Consider the following 17,352-nt stretch of genomic DNA (forward strand, 5'->3'; position numbering starts at 1 on the left):
CCTTCCAAACTATACCTTCACACTATAGAACTTACAACAATATCGGGTATTCTGAAGAAACCGACCAGACATTTGACTGTTTGGCGTTAGAACCATTCAGCCAGTTGGCAAACTATCGTGTTTCATCGGCCAACTCTTTTCTAAATTTAAAAGGGAAGCTACAACAGTGGGCTTAGTCCCACGCTTTTAGGTGTTGTGTATGAGTAAAAAGAATCAAGTAAACATCGCGATCACAAGGGAGAACACAAACTCCTGTTAAATAAATTGCGTCGCATGCTCTATCTTCCCTGTTGCTTACACATTGAGTTTACAGGTGATGGGTAATGGCAATGATGGGTACTATCTACAAAACAGCCAATCAACCAATTGATTTCACTTCGTTTTATGAATTGCATGATATCCTTATGTTCATTTCCACCTATCAATTGTCAGACGATTGCTAGCTCTAGAAAGAGACTGATGTCTGTGCGCAGGCTAGGTAATTCTACCTCCACGAAGCAATACCAAAACGGGCGGGCAAGATCCAAATAAAAAACCCCTAAACATTTTACATCCAATATGCCCATGATTTTCTTGTATTTTTGTTTGGGCTTTACTTAACATAAACCTATATCATACGCTTCAAGACGTTTCTTACGACCAATAAACTGTCTCTGGTTGGTATTTTTTCTAAAAGTTTTATTGATTTATAAACTAACGTATTTTGCATGTTTGATAACTGACAGTTGAGACTAATTTAGCTACTACAAGTTGACCATTAAAATCAAACACTTTGCAACTTTAGTTGAGACGTTGTCATAAGATATACCCAATATAAAAGAGAATCATGTTTAGCAAATGTCAGATGGTCAGCGCAGAACAGAATTTGAGAAAGTATGCTGAGAAAAAATTGTCACCGCGAAATTTACCACAGCAACAACGTACAACGTCGCTGGCCTCGGGTTCGAGTTTGCACTGGTTGCGTCACTCCCTCGCATCTTCTCTTGAAATGTTAGTAGGGGAATAATGACTTGAGAGAAGAGGGGTATGGATATCGATATAAAAGTGATATCGTATTCAGGGGGTGTATCTAGGGTAAGGAGACAAAATTTACATGGCAAGTTGGAGGTAAAGAAGTAGCAGAAGAAGTAAAAGAAGTAAAAGAAGGAACAATGAATGTTTGTTGTCTATGTTGGTCTGCTTCGCTGTTACATTTGCTTTTTAGAATAGAGTCATGCAGATGTGAAGCTGCCAAGAGCCATGCATTTCTGTCAGACTATTTGGTCAGTAGAAGCGTTGTAGAGATTTAGTCCTCACAATGTTCCTTTTAAATCGTTTCACCTCTTGGCATGATAAATTTATGAAACCAATTTTTTGCTGTGTCTAATTTACTAATCAAAATATGTTTACTTAAGATTGATTATATTTCTAAAGTAATCTGCAAGTTCCAGCGTGCTTAAACAGTAGAGCAAAGTTGTGCAGTGAAGGCTAAAGACGTTGGCTAGGAGTCGACATTGAGCATAATTGCAAGGCAATGCACTGCAGAAAGTCGCGTTCTGGTTCACATAGGAACCCAGTAAACACTGTGTTGATCACAGATTATCCCGGAGCAAGCACTGCACAGAAACTGTACCGATAACAAATCCGAATATGTAAACAAAAACGAAAGTTTTGTTTTTCAGGGGAAGTATGAAATAAGCAATGATTCATTCGCTGTTTTGCTTTAATTGCAAAAATAAGCAAATAATCACAGCAATCATGTTCAATGAATTGATCAAGTTCAGATTGAAAGAAAATTTGTTTCATACCCAACAAATCAATAATCATTCTCTTCCTGAGTGCCTCATACTTTTTATAAAATAATTCTGTGTAATGACGCAAAAAGTTAAGGAAATGTTTTCATAAAGAGATGAAACTTCCTTTTGTAATCAATCGTAATCACTAGAAATTGATCTCATCAAGCAAATATTTTGCTCATACATTTGGAACTGCTATAGCCACTGTCAATACACTAACACTACTTTGATGTTGGTATACTGTAATATAGCAGATGATTTTGGGAATGGTGTTTTGGTAGGAGATATAGATTATTTATTGGAGGTAGTGAGCCAAGAAACTTGTATATGTGAAAAGAATCCAACATACAGAAAATAGAACAGTCATTTGGCTGTTCCAAAGTATTGTCTTTGCTTCAAAGGAAAGTCTAGAGACTTGAATAATTCTAGTAGAAATTCAGAAAAAATATCAAAATCTGTGTTTTAGAAATATTCCAGTATAATGGTAGATAGACAACAGAACTCTAACATCATTTAGGATGATATGGCCAAAAATTTGAGAAAAATGTTGTTAAATCTTGAAAGAACCAGGCAGAATCAACCATGATGACAACCACGTCAAAAATTGGTGCTTGGTTGTCCTCGTGCACGTAAAGGATGAAGCAATACAGCATGAAAGAGCTAGTCCTAGTAGAAGATGTTTTTGAGTGGTTTGTGATTAGCATTAACGATCAGAAAAGTGACTGCTTTAAGTAAGAACATGGATTCATCTTGCAGTCAAAGGTGCTCTAGCTTAGGCGACAGAATACTGATACGCTGTTATTCTCGTTCTGACAGTTTCACGAAGCACAGAAAGACGTAGACAGATCAATGAAAACAACGTAAACCTACCAAGAACCATGTGAGAGCTAGGAACTCATTAATAGATTAGCTGTATCAAAACACATGCTCAGCTAACAAAACAGTAATAATTGCCTAAGCTTCGTTTAAGGACAACCGCTATATTACACACAGAGTTGTTGTTTGCTCTCATTTATTATTACTGCTAGTTTATTAGGAAACAGTTGCCAACTCCAAATGTTGATGTATTTATCTGTTTGCTGAATGATCAGCGGACCTTTTGGATGTTACACTCATACAAAAAGAATCTATCTCTCTTTAAGTCTCCATTGTGGACAAAGAAAAGATTTCGAGTATGTGTGACCAAATAACATAATAAAGTAACCTTTAAGAGATATTTAATGATAAGTTTTAATTGAGATTTGCATACTGATTCATTGCACTTAAATCTGACTCCTGTAAACACTCTCCAAACTAATCTTTGACTCGGTATGCAACTAACGGTAAGAGGCTGTGTACAAATATGTTTAGTAATACGATCCACAGAGTTTCTAAGTTGAACATTCTAAAGTTCGTGTTGGCGACAAAGCCCCTCCTCGAACACAGTATCACACTAATCTAGCGTAGCAAGAAAACTTTCAGCAAAAATTATTTGTGACTAAACCCTCTTTATCAAATATTCTTCTAGAGACTAGAATATTCAACAATACACTCAAAGTAGCATTTAGTGCTTCCCTTTCGTCCTTTAATGTTATTTTTGTTGCTAGACTTTATTTACGTTCAGTATTGTGTTTTCTGGACCATCAAATTATTAGGGATTTCAAGTTTCAAGTCTTAATCATTCAACGTTCACTTTAAGATGAAGTTGATGGAGATCTTTTAGGAAACGAAAGACTTTGAAATTCATAAACTTTTGTTCTAAGTTTATTCAGAAAGGGCTTTCTTCAATAAATGTTTCTCTTCACTCGGTAAATCGGCACCATATCTTGTAAAATTATTATTGATACGCCGTCTAATGAAATCTTAAAAAGCTTTAAATGCTGCAACTAAAATTATTGAACAGAGAAATAACATCCCTCACATTTGTAAAAGAGCTCTATGAACTGAAATTCCAATATGAAAAATTTCATCTACACATGATGGCAGAATATTTAAACACTAGATTCCGATCATAACATATCAATATTCTGGGAGCAGGGATGGTTTGCATTCGAATCTTGTATTGGAATGCTTTTTTGTCATCTTTTCTCGCAGAATATTTTAAACACAAACAACAAATTAGCTTAATAATTTTACTTCATTTCGGTGCGTCTTTATAGCAAGGCTTTTCATGTGTGTAGGGCGAAAAAGGTCTATTGTTGTGTTCTATGTCGAAAGGCATTCGTGGACTCAGCTGTTGTTTAAAGTTACAAAATTTTTAAGAATAGTCACCTGCATTTTGAAAGTTGATATTGCATCAATAAAAGAATCATGGTTGTAGATTCTTTGAGTTGTTAATGAGCTGGAGAAACAGATGTCTTCCTCTTCTTATCCCTCCCGGAAGATAATATTTCTATGGCGTTGTTTTATGGGTTTTTAAAGTGCACTCATGTTTTAACTGTCTTTGGCAGAAAAACAGGCCTTGAATGACCGAACTTTTAGACAACGTATAACAAGAGTGAGAACCTAGTTTCCGATACAAACAGAATTTGACATTGGGCTATGATGTGTTAAGTCAAATGCCACCAGAGGGTAAACTTTTGTCTTTGGTTTTACAGAACAATTTTCGTTTTTTATCAATCCCCCCCCCTCCCCCAAAGAAAATTTAAAGCATTTAGCTTCAAGGTAAGCCCTAAAATTTTGGTCGTTAACTGAAAAGTAGAAATCCCCAGTCTCACCTCTCTTTTGACTCCGTCAGTGTTGAAAAGGGGCCTAATGCATATAGGACATTCGTAACCACTAAGCTAAGCCTCTATGAATACTCAGTGAATATAGTTTGTGAATGAAGCCAATGCGTGATATAAAATGATCAAGACGAATTTAGAATAGTGCACGCCTACTGCTGTTAATGAGAAAATTTTGTAAAAGATTTAGAAATGGAGGTAGATCAATTTATTATTGCTTTAGTTTTTTATATTTCTAATTGATAACAAGCTTTTGCTTTCCACCACAGGCCTCAATTGTCTGACCTGAGCAAATATCTTTAGCTTAAATTGAATAAGGTGAAAATGTTGAAACAGTGACAACGTGTTAAGCTGGGTCACAATACTCTCTGCATAAGAATTTGGCAAATCCTGCTTCAGTTTATGGAAGTGAGACTTTATGGAATTTTACTTTGGGGTTGTGATATTCACAGAAGCTTCTGCAAATATTTCATCGTAGTAAGACTGCTAGCTTTTAACCCACCTGTCTTCGGCTTTTGTTTCCAACGGATATGAGCAGGGCCGTCGCTACGGGAATGTGGGGTGTGACACCCCCTTGGAAAAATTCCATGGTAAAAACGAGGGGTTTTCCACCATCTCGGGGTGCTTCGTCGACAAATTTTCAGATTTTTCACAAACTTTGTCGGAAAATGGATTTGGAGGCCCCCCTTCCCTCCTTGAGGACAATAGCAACGGCCCTGGATCTGAAGTCTCAACACCGCCATAGTTCAAAGCTAGCTTCAAAAGATTATTTCCAAATTACTGAGATAATTTCACATTTTTCATAGATTGGCTTTATAAAAACACATACTCAGCATGCAAAAATGTGATACTTTCATGGACAACTGCTGTATTGCAAACGAAGCACTTGTTTGTTCTGATGTATAATAACTGTTAGTTTAATACGACAGAAAAACATATATCTAAGCAATCAGAGCTGCCTGCTGGTGGTGAGTTGACTTATTTCTTGGTGATTCAAATCAGGTCCAATCCCCTGTAGTAAAGGCTGAGATAGAAAAGGTGGCAGAAGATTCTTAGTAAGGCTCTTAACAGGAGCCACACGTTAAAATGTTGTTAAAATCTCTTGTCCGTTTTTTCCAACTTATTGGGAAAAATTAATATCCTAATGCTCCTAACTATCCTGTCTCTAAATGAAACTGAAGAGAAACTCTAGAAATATCATGCAAGTAGCAAAAAGAATTGTCTAAATTTTTTGAACATATGTCATCCAAAAAACTTGTCCAAAATACTTTACCGAAGATTCACCCAGTTTCTTATGATCTTATAACCAAAAGACTAGCTATATCTAGTCCTGCTTTCTTGCCTGAAGTTTATCCCATAAAAATTATAACTCTTTTGCAGAGTTATTGCTGGGCTAAGATTTAATTATACAAATATTTCATCTATCATTACTTTTATTGTAAATTTTTAATGAATCATAATTTATCTCAATTTTCCTTAATTGGATGTAATGAGCAAACATTGTGTGCACAAAATTTTTACACTAACAGGGGGAATGTTGTAGAATGCATTTCAAAATTCAAGAAGAGGGGATCAGTGACCAGAAGAAATGTCTCCTGAGTGACATACTACCTTGCAAAGACGGGACACCAAAAAAGAAAAGTGAGAATTCCAGGAAAAGTTTTAAACCTGCCCTGGGTGCGCTTACTCTGATGCTTCTGAAACCAGTAGCGTAGTAAGGAGAACCCCCCTTTCAATGGCAAAAATAGATCTTTGAAAAAAGACGCTCTTTGGATTTCCAAAGGGCATTGACCCCCACTTTTCCCTTGCTCACCTCGCCTTTTTCCCCCGATCTTACCATCCTGGGCACTGCCTGAAACAGACAATATCCTATTTTCTGGGTGCAGCTTCCCCTGCCAGTGAACTATCTTGCAAGCTCCTGTGACATCACAGAACTTGATAGTTCATTTTGAATTAGCCCTTGCTTTGATTAGCCCTGGGGATGGGCAATGCAAAAATTTTCTTCTTTTCAAGCACAATAGTGGTGACAGAATGCTTCTCGGAAGGAAAGTCTGTAATGAATTTTCTGGGTCACAGCTACTTGGATCATACTATTCGTTTCCTCGAAGCGGACTTCGGTGCATTTGAAATACTTAAAAAGACGTGCAGCTGGTTCTGTAGCAATGGGAAGTTCCTGAAAATTTCCTTCGCTGCTTCAAGACATTCATTTTCTATTGAATATCAAAGCCCTTTGGCGCATTCTTATCTGCTGATGACGTAACAGCATATCCTGCTTCAAAAAGAGGTCTCTTAGAATAACCTCTTAACAAAGCTGTGGTTAGGTCGCTTAAAGAAAAAAGTTGCAGCGTTCTTGAGGTATAACTAATTTTCAACGTTAAAAGAGATAATAAAACACCAACAGACGCCTATATAATTAGGAGTAACTTAATATGCAATAATGAATCTTAAAACTGCATATCCTGGAAATTTTATATCGGTAATAAGGAGTAATGAGGTCAGGAATGAAGAGATTTACGGTAGTGGTATCATATTCAATAAATTACGCAATTATCGTCAGCCAAGCTGATGGGTAGGATATGAATGAGTTTTTAAGAGGGAGTAGCAATTAGAATGTCTTATGCCAGTTGAGAGGGCATTGATTTTTGCAGCTTTCGAAGTTACAAAATTGAAATATATTCTAGCAATTGCAATTCAATTCTCGGTTACAAATTTCGATAGTCAATATAGACTTTTTGTGATATGCATTCCTATTAACCTTGATGCTGACATAACACTGACGTTAGATGAAAATTGTATATAAAGGTAAGAGTGTTTAGAAAATATGTTGTGGCAGGTAAAAAATGCTGTTTTACAAATGCCTGAAAATAGCCACAAATCAAATAAAGCTACTTGTTGCAAAAAAGTAGAAATGAAAAAGAAATCATTTTTGTAATGCATTACAAAAACATTCTAAATTTTTGATAATGTAAGAAATTCACATAGAGGCTCAAAACGAACAAAATTCTGGTGAAAAGAATATCTCACAGCAATTAAGTAAATCAAAATTCAATGAAATTCAGAAGATCTAAAATCTAAATATAGAAATTAAGTTAATCTAACAATGCAGACCATTGTTAAACAAAATACAATGAGTATATTATAGGGGAATCTAGAAACAACAGAATCAATGAATCAAAGAATCATTAAAATTTAAACGTTATTGAAATAGATTTTTGTGACGTCAACACTTCGGTACTCTTTATCGGGCCTGTCTCATGACTTGGCGTGAACACTGGAACGAACGTTTTGAGTTTTTCTTTCGATTTATAGTCCGATCAAATAATCAGTGTATACATAACCCATTTAAAATCATATTCCATAAGATACTGTGAAAACCAAGGAATAATACCCCCTTGCAAAGTAAGGCTAGCTTCGGGCACTACATTCCAAGCTTACATAATACTATGTAGCAATCATAATCTGATTTTGGTATGACGTTGGCATATAATCCAGTGTTCTAAAGGCTTTGTAGCTTAATTCATTTAACCTACAATGATAGCTTTGCCTTTTGCCAAACTCAGTCTTTTTAATAGGGTTTGGTATAAATAAAGCTTTCAATGAAATTACAAAAACTTGTACAATCCAGTTGGTTGTATTTCAGTTTGTTTATAGTTGTAAGGAACGGCGAAGCTTCTCTGAAATCGAGTATTTTGAAAGACCACCAAAATTCTTCTTTTTAAATATATACTGTTTTCAGTGCCAAATGAAACATAATTTTCCCTTTAAAAGCGTCAGATGATTGACCTCGAAGAAAGCATTGAAATGGTAACATATAACTGCTAGAAAATTTTCTTGTATATTGGTACTTTTAGAGTACCAAGTTGTTGTTAATAGTGAGAACGACGTAAGAATGAAACTATGAATAGGAGCTTTTTATTGAACTATTTGATATTATTTCTACCTGAACGGATGGATTAGATCCACAAATAGTTAAAAAGATCTTGTTGCTACAATACCTTGAACATTTAATGTATGTTTGCTTGGAAACAATAAAACTAGACGACCAATACCGTTGATACCAAAATGGTGCATTCGATTACCTGGTTGTTAAGTAGTGATGATAACTGGCAAATTTATGGCCAGGGTTGCTAATTGCTCCATTCTGGTCGTTTTTCAATGTTGTTGGCCGTCGAAAATTGATTTGGCCGATAAAGCGAAAGTTGGCCGAATTTTGGCCGCATGTTGGAAGCCACAAAAATAAAAAAAAGCGACAAATTTAGCATAGAAAATATTCAACATATTGTTAAGATGATCTCAAAGTTACGAATAACGAATCAAGAAACAAAGTAAAAGATAGCAGAAAATTGAGATTGACAGAAAGTGGGAGCTTTTGTAACAACCAAAGCCACTTTTGATTACACTGTTATTCCACGGAATTAGCAAAAATATAGATTTTTAATATATTTGTTTGGCTGGCCGAATTTGGCCGTCAAACGTAAAGTATTTGGCCGCCAACCATTCCAAGCATCTGGCACCCTTGTTTATGGCTTTATTTTGGAAAATACTTCAGCATCTTTGTATTACATTTTGGCTTCAGTTTCAGATCAAAGACCAGAGTTATAGTCCACTTGTAAGTTTGCTTTTGTAAACATATAAACTTGATAAGAGACTCGACTCGACCGTGATAAGCGACTGAGTGTTTAAATCCCTTATAAATTTTTACACTCTATACCATATCATGTGAAAATGTTAAGGCGAATCCTTTTCTGACCAAGAAAGGTCGAGCGATAAGTTTGGAGGAGTTTCCAAAATGAGGCCTTAAATTTAATTGGTTTTTGTTTGCTGAAGTCACTCATTGATTATACAAATGTCTTTAAAGCGTATAACCAAAAATCTTGGTTTGTAAATTTGATAGCAACAAAAATTTGATAACAATGTTCAAAAGGATTAACGTATACTTTATGGCTGCCAAGTGGTTTGCGCAGAGCCAAAGTCGAAATTTCCTGATTTTGTTGAGTTAAGGGAAGATACCTCATCAGAATACATAGAAAGAAGACAAGCTTTTGTTTGCATTATAAAAATCGACGACACAAAATGTGTAGAATTCGTATTTATTTTTGAAGGCAAGAAAAGAGGAATGATAGGAAAGATCTTATTAGAGGAATCGAGTCACGCTGTAAAGGTGAATTCTTATAAGCAATACTTTTTCAGGTGGCACAAAACTCAAAGTAATTATTGGATTTACAGTAATGAATGTAGTGCTTTTCAAAGGAACCCGGAACAAGTTTAGCTATCCCTTCATATGTTATTTGACCAGTATCAATTTATGCATGTAGACACTTAACTCATCCCGTGTGCGATTGGTTGCCTTTCCCTCTTATCAATTTATCGCGGTATCATTGGATGGCTCTGTTTTCAGTTAAGTTGCTAAACGTAACAAAGATTTTTTTATATCGCTGTTAAAAACACAAAACAAAATACAATATTCTGTGCCGTCCACAGCAGAAATAGACATTACGTCACAAAGATACTGACGCAATGTTCAAATGGATATTCTATATAAAGCAATCATTAAGACGAAACAGCAGCGGGCTAAGCCCAACCCATGAGTACCAGGGGTGTTTCACATTGAATGCAAAAAGTGCCATATCGATAAAGTATTGCATGGTCTTGACTATCTTTCTTAATGCTGCTGCTATTCCACAGGCTCAACAAAATTTTTAATAAAAAGTGTCCTGTCAGATAAGACGCAGAAGATGAGACATATTTATAAAACTGTATTGGTGTAACCATGGAGAAGAATGCGATTATTTTCATAGCGGGAACGTTATAATTAAGAACGGGTTTGCTCAGTAAACAGCAAAAAATGCGCCAGGGGTTTTCTATGCTGTTGAAATTATTGCATCGATTTGGTAAGACAGTTGAAATTCTAACTGTCAAAGAAGAAAAAAGGATCAATTCCTCAAATCAAGCTTTAAGGGTGCTTTTAATTTAATAAAAATATGAATCGCGAAAAGATAAAACATGTGTGTCATTACACAAACAAGACCTTAAACTTATGAGAAATTTTCAATAACGGAAACTTAATAATGGGAATTTGAACTATAAAATTGAAGGGTCCATAAAAAAGCAAAATTATCTGACTGCTCCATTTTATCAATTTCCGTCCAATGATTTTTTTATCATTCAAGTTCAGTCTAAGCTACAATCCCGGATCAAAGTGTTGAGACAATACAAATTTTGCAATTTTCCTTTTTACGATGTCCCTGTAAATTCGAATCCATCCTTCCCCCCGAATCAATGTTGGCTTTGTAGTTCAGTCACTCATCATTAAAAATCCAAAGGAAATTGGGAGAGGGAAAAAGTTGTTTTTCAAATAGAGGTGAAAAGCAAGTGCAGCAAAATCAAAATCACTACCATTTATTGATTGTTGTTTTCAAAATTTTCCTACAAACCGCGTGCTCAACAAAGCTTTTATCAAAACCCTTTCAGAGAGTTACCCAGTGGGCAAGATCTTTTGCACCTCAAATTGCCAAACAACTTGTACCTTTGCCTCTGGAAATCAGTACGACCATTCTTGCCAAGCCAATAGTGACTAAAATATGCATTTGACACTGACCAGGCCTCGGGGGGAAGGGGGGGAGGGTTTACTTCTATTATGGCCTAACAGGTGGGTCCAGTCACGGTGAAGCTAAAATCTTAAAAAATTACTCACAAATGTAAATCTTTTCTGACAATAACCCTCAAATGGTAGCATAAGGACGGAAGTGATGTCGTCCTTGGTAGCATCCATTTCTTTGTGCCCGCCTGGTCCTTCTTGACAAATTTTGTAAGATAAAATTTTGTTCATTGTCTATAATAAATCGCAAGCTAAACTAAGCCGTTGTGTTTTTATCGAAATTGGGCCATTTGGTAGCCATTTGGTAAGACCCTCAAATCGACTGTCTCCCTGTCAGGCCTTAACGGGAGTACCCCCTGGGGGCCAAACTAGCTTATTCCAGCAAATATAAACTAACCATACAGCCGCCAGAACTACGTGACACACACCAATAAAGAAAATCTCGGCTAGGAGTTTTGTTGGCGATTTATCTTTTAAGCTAGACGTATACAATTTACTAACAACAATCAACAACGCAAGTTCTAGCTACGATCGACTCTGAAATCTTTTTGCTCAAAGTTATCGACAGGACACCAACAGTGATTGTTTTTGATTAAATTTATATGAATTAAAAAGTCCGTTAAACCAATGTTTTTGTTACAAACTGCATACTTTATCTAATGGAAATATCTCGGTGGATGCAACAAGTGTGGTCTTAAATGCCTTTTTGCCTCGTGCAGCTTTGCAATGCTACTACACATGATCAGAGGTCAGTCTATCAGGGGACACGGTAGTAGGAAAAAGAGAAAAAGGTCTTCATATGTATCTTTGTCGATATGCCAACCATTTCAAAACTTGGCAACAGTTTTGAAGTGTTGATTAAAATAAAACTTGAGTAAAATGGTAACATGTCCAACGAAAAGCAAATCAAAGAAAAGACAGGCACTGTGTAAAATAAAAACTGCTTATAATTAACCGCGGGGAAGGAGCGAGCGCGTGGGGGTGAGGAGCTTCAGAGACATGACTTTTACTATTCAAAAAAGCGAGTGTGCGATGAGAGTATATAACCAGCTTGTTATTGTTTTGTTACCTTGAAAGAAATATATAACTTCTATTTCGAGTTATTTGTGAGTTTATCGCCTTACAACATTCTAAGTTCGCGATACAGTGGCACCCCAGATGGGAGAAAGTGAGAAGTGAGTGAAATTTCATAATAAGTGAGTTCAAGACTGTGAATTCAAGATGGCCGTCGTGGAAGAGTTTGTCAAGAAAATCGACAAAAAGCTTGGATTTTTATCGTATCTAAACGAAGAAACTGAAGAAATTATGCAGAGAAAGGATCAAAAGGAAATCGAGAGACAGTCTAGAGTATACGAAACGAAAGTGGACGAAATTCAGGAGCTGAAAATTCAAATACAAGAATTGAAACTAGAGGAAGGGGAAATCCCCAGTGAAGTAAAGAAATGGAGAATCGGAATCGAGGAAAGACTGAAGGAGTCTCAGCCCATAGCTGCAGGTATGAAAGAAATTATTGAAAGTTTTAAACATGATGCAAAAAAGAAAGAGCAAGAAGTAGATTTAGAGCTAGAAAGACAAAAATTTGAGCAAAGATTACAACTAGAGGCAAAATTAGTTGAATTGAAGGGGAGATCCCTCGTGGGGGAAAAGCCTGTAACCGCAGTGAAGCTTCCAAAGCTAAGTATCACCAAATTTAAAGGAACACATATAGACTGGTTCCGCTTTTGGAATCAGTTCGAGACTGAAGTCGATAAGCAAAACCTAGACCCTGTCACTAAGTTTAATTACTTGAAAGAATTCATAGAGCCAAAAGTACGTATAAACATTGAGAATTTGATCCACAATGGTGAGGGCTACGAGAGGGCTAAACAAATATTGAAGTCTAAATATGGCAGGCCAAGTGAAGTTATAAATGCACATGTACAGTGTATTATTGAGTTACCAGTGATAAGGGGGTCAAACCCACACAAAATCCATGATTTTTTCAACAAGTTGTTGCCAAGTGTACAAGCACTTGAATCATTAGGGAGACTGAAATCAATTTCAGGTTACACAAGGCTCACATTGGATAAGCTAGAAGGGATACGAGCTGACTTGGTGAGATTAGATGACCAGTGGCAAGAATGGGGATTCCCGCAGCTAATTGAAGCCTTGAGTAAATGGACTGAAAGGAACCCCCTTACACAGTCTGAGGGGAGGGACAGGATGTTTACCACAAGGAATTCCAATTATCTGCCAAGATCATGTGTATACTGCGAGCATGAAAACCACAAATCTTCAGAGTGCAAAAAGGTTGTAAAAGTGAGCGAGAGAAGAGAAATTTTAAGGCAAAAAAGATTGTGTTTTAATTGTACAAGCAGTGGACACAAAGCATCAGTCTGTACAAGCAAAGGAAGTTGCCGAAATTGTAGGGGAAAGCACCACACTTCAGTTTGCGACAAAGTTGAGAAACAGGGAGATGTTCTTCTGGTTACTGGGGAACAAGGAGTGGTGCACCCAGTTGTTATAGTGAAGGTAGAAGGAGTGCTCTGTCGAGCCCTGTTAGATACAGGGGCTGGCAGCTCTTATGTATCATCACAGTTAATTGAGAAAGTCGCCAAGCAGCCAATCAAGAGAGAACAACGCCAGATAGACATGATGATGTCCACCAAGATAGCAAAGATCGAAATCTATAATCTGAGGGTGGAGAGCAAAGACCAGAGTTTCAGTCTAAACTTAGATGTGAGCAAAGTGAACAGGAAGGAGCTTTTGACAGTGCCTAACCCAAACTATGGAGAAATGACTAAGAAATTTTCGCACCTTAAAGGTGTGTATATGGAAGAAAGATCAGACAAAGAAGCGTTACCAATACATCTTATCATAGGAGCTAGTGACTATGCAAAGATAAAAACTCCAACAAAGCCTAGAGTAGGGAAGCCAGGGGAGCCAGTGGCAGAGCTTACAGGGTTTGGATGGACTATAATGTCACCTGGATACGAGATAGAATCAAATAACATGTTTTTCGCAAAGTCAGCACTTGCCGATTTTGATAGATTATGTTCACTAGATGTCCTAGGCATACAGGACAAAGCAGAGAAAGACATAGTTATCCAAGATTTCAAAGATCAGTTGGAAAGGAGCCCAGAAGGTTGGTACAGGACCGGTCTTCTTTGGAAATCAGAGATCCCAGACCTGCCAGACAATGAACAAGGAAGCAAGTCAAGATTGAAAAGGCTCGTGCAAAGGTTAGAAAGACAGCCAGAGCTTTATGATAAGTATGAAGAAATACTACTGCAACAAGAGCAAGAAGGAATTATAGAAAAAGTTACCTGTCAGAGCAAAGAAGGAAGAAAGTTTTATTTGCCACACCGAGCCATAGTAAGAGAGTCAGCAGAGTCGACCAAAGTAAGAATTGTATTCGATGCATCTGCAAGAGCAAACGATCAATCACCATCACTCAACGATTGCCTCGAAACAGGCCCCCCATTGCAAAACCTGATCTGGGACATTTTGGCGCGAAACAGATTGCAACCCATCACACTATGCGCAGATATGAAACAAGCTTTCCTACAAATAAGAATTAAAGAGCAGGACAGAGATGTGTTAAGGTTCCATTGGTTGAAAGACAGAGATTTAGAGAAACTTGAAGTCTATCGATTCACTCGAGTAATGTTTGGATGCAGCCAATCGCCATTTTTGCTTTGTGCTACCGTAAAGAAACATCTTGAAGAATGTAGAGCAGAGTTTCCTGAGGAAGTCTCAGAAATTGAAAGAAGCATCTACGTCGATGACCTTCTGCTAGGTGGGTCATCCATCACAGAGGTACAGAAATTGAAAGAGTCAGCCATAGAAATATTCGACAGTGCAAAGTTTACATTGCACAAATTGCACTCAAACAGAAAAGAGTTAGAGACAGATGATGGTGATCAAGAAGAAATAGAAGAGAGTTTTGCCAAACAGCAGCTGGGAACAAAGGCCAAAGAGTCCAAACTATTAGGGCTTACATGGGACAAACAGAAGGATACCATTGCAGTCTCAATAAAGAAAGAGAAAGGAAGAGGATCAACAAAGAGAGAATTATTGCAACATCTGGCTTCAATATATGACCCACTGGGAATTATTTCACCAATTACCCTAGTTGGAAAGGTCATTTTCAGAGATGCATGTAAACAAGGTGTCAAATGGGATGAAGGACTACCAAAAGACCTCAATGAAAGATTCGTGCAGTGGAGTAAAAATTTGCCAGAAAGAGTAGCAATACCCAGAAGCATTCCAACGAAAGAGGGGAGAATAACTTCGATTGAGCTACACGTGTTCGGAGATGCGAGTATAGACGGGGTAGCAGCTATAGTTTATGCAGTCATAAGGCAGGAGTCTGAGAAAAGTCAAGGACTTTTGGTAGGAAAGTCTCGCCTTGCAAAGAACAACCTTACAATTCCAAGGCTTGAGTTGGTAGCTGCACACATGGCAGCTAATCTCGTCGACAACGTAGTAAGAGCACTTGAAGGACACCCAATTGAAAATGTCTATGCTTGGCTTGACAGCACTGTTGCCCTTCATTGGGTGAGAGGAGAGAACCGTTATAAACAGTTTGTGAGTAACCGGGTCTCAAAGATTAAGGAGAAAGATTATATAGTTTGGAGACATGTACCATCTGAACTGAACCCAGCTGACATAGCAAGTCGAGGAAGCAATATTAAAAAATTGACAGATGATTGGTTCAGAGGACCAGATTGGATTCAATGTCAAGTAGAGTGGCCAAAAGATATAAAGACAACAGCAGACACTGATACAGAGCTAGAGGCAAAGCCAGTGAAGGAAATACTCAAGGTTGGACGAGAGATAAGAGATGTACTAACTGAAAGGATCCTAGAGAAGTACTCATTTCTTAAAGCAATGAAAGTGACAGCTTGGTTGAAAAGGTTTGCAATTAACTCGAGATTAAAGAAAATAGACAGAAGAGTCGGTCCATTGACAACTGCGGAACTGCAAGATGTAATAGCATTTTGGATTAGAAAAGTTCAAGGAGAGTTTGAAGTAAAGCTAGAGTTCAAAGAAACACAAAAGCAACTAGGGTTAGAGAAAGATGAGAGAGAAATCTATGTTTGTAAAGGAAGAATTCAAGGAGAGTACCCAATCTTTCTCCCAACCGATGTTCTATTTAGTGAGAAATTGGTTTCCTATGCGCATTTGAGCACTCATTGTGGAGGGTCAAGTCTTACAATGGCGAAAGTTAGAGAGGACTATTGGATTCCAAGATTGAGAAAGCTAGCAAAAGGAGTCATCAAAAAGTGTAACACCTGCAAAAGATTCAATGCGCGACCAGTTTCCAAGCCAAAACCAGGCTTATTGCCGGAAGACAGAACTGAAGGAACAAGACCTTTCGAAGTAGTCGGTGTTGATTATGCAGGCCCAATTAGTCACAAAACAAGAAAAAGGGGAGAAGGAAAAGCACATATCTTATTGTTTGTTTGCAGTCTAACGAGAGCTGTTTACATGGAAGTTGTTCCTGACACAACAGCAAAGATTTTCCTCCAATGCCTGAAAAGGTTTACAGCAAGACGTGGACGGCCTAAAAAGATTTATTCAGACAACGCTCAGACATTTAAATTTGCAGCAAAGTGGTTAAAACAACTAATGAAAGATGAGGAATTCCATGATTTCTTAAGAGAGCAGTCCATCAAGTGGCAATTCAACTTGAGTAAAGCCCCCTGGTGGGGTGGCCAGTATGAACGAATCATAGGTTTAACCAAGCAAGTAATGTACAGAATTTTAGGAAAAGCAAAGCTGAGTTATGTTGAGCTACAAGAAATGATGCTTGATGTTGAGATAACGCTTAACAATCGTCCATTAAGCTATATTGAGGACGATGTGCAAATGCCTCTGTTAACCCCAAACATGATGCTGTTGAGCCATCAGAACGCTCTTTTAGAGTCAGAGGTCTGCAGGGTGCAGGACATGATTTGCGCAAGAGAGCAAGATATCTGCAGAAATGTCGCGACAACCTCTGGAAGAGATGGAAGTCAGAATACATGAGATCACTCAGGGAAAGACACAACTTAAAGTGCAAGGACGGAGGAGAAAGCATAAAAGAAGGAAAAGTAGTTTTGATAAAAGGCGACGAACGTAACAGAGGCGAATGGAACATAGGCATTGTTGATAAAGTCATTCAAGGCAAAGATGGAGTTGTTCGAGGCGCAAGGCTAAGAACAGGAAAGACAAAGATAGAACGGGCAGTGCAGTTGTTATATCCTCTAGAGATAGATTGCGATGTACCGGAAAAGGAGACAAAGAAGGCCGA

The 17,352-nt window shown here is 37.5% G+C and overlaps 2 protein-coding genes across 3 annotated transcripts in view; one reads left to right on the forward strand and one right to left on the reverse strand.

Annotated features, from left to right (window-relative positions):
- The window catches only part of LOC135681746 (protein Wnt-3a), a 54,866-nt gene that overhangs the window by 21,150 nt on the left and 16,364 nt on the right, over positions 1 to 17,352 (reverse strand). The window lies entirely within an intron of this gene.
- Positions 12,297 to 17,087, forward strand: LOC135686359 (uncharacterized). Its single transcript, XM_089111858.1, has 2 exons — positions 12,297 to 12,570; positions 12,772 to 17,087. The coding sequence occupies exons 1-2, from the start codon at positions 12,297 to 12,299 to the stop codon at positions 17,085 to 17,087; spliced, it is 4,590 nt and encodes a 1,529-aa protein (XP_088967984.1).

This window comes from Rhopilema esculentum, chromosome 12, assembly GCF_057945365.1.
Source record: "Rhopilema esculentum isolate cy_ngs chromosome 12, ASM5794536v1, whole genome shotgun sequence".
In the NCBI taxonomy this organism is placed as follows: domain Eukaryota; kingdom Metazoa; phylum Cnidaria; class Scyphozoa; order Rhizostomeae; family Rhizostomatidae; genus Rhopilema; species Rhopilema esculentum.

What these genes read in the sequence shown, in the direction of transcription:
- LOC135686359 (XM_089111858.1), top strand. Translation starts at nt 12,297, where the DNA reads ATGGCCGTCGTGGAAGAGTTTGTCAAGAAAATCGACAAAAAGCTTGGA. An exon ending in GTCTCAGCCCATAGCTGCAG is followed by an intron (nt 12,571 to 12,771) that starts GTATGAAAGAAA and finishes CCAAATTTAAAG; the next exon opens with GAACACATATAGACTGGTTC.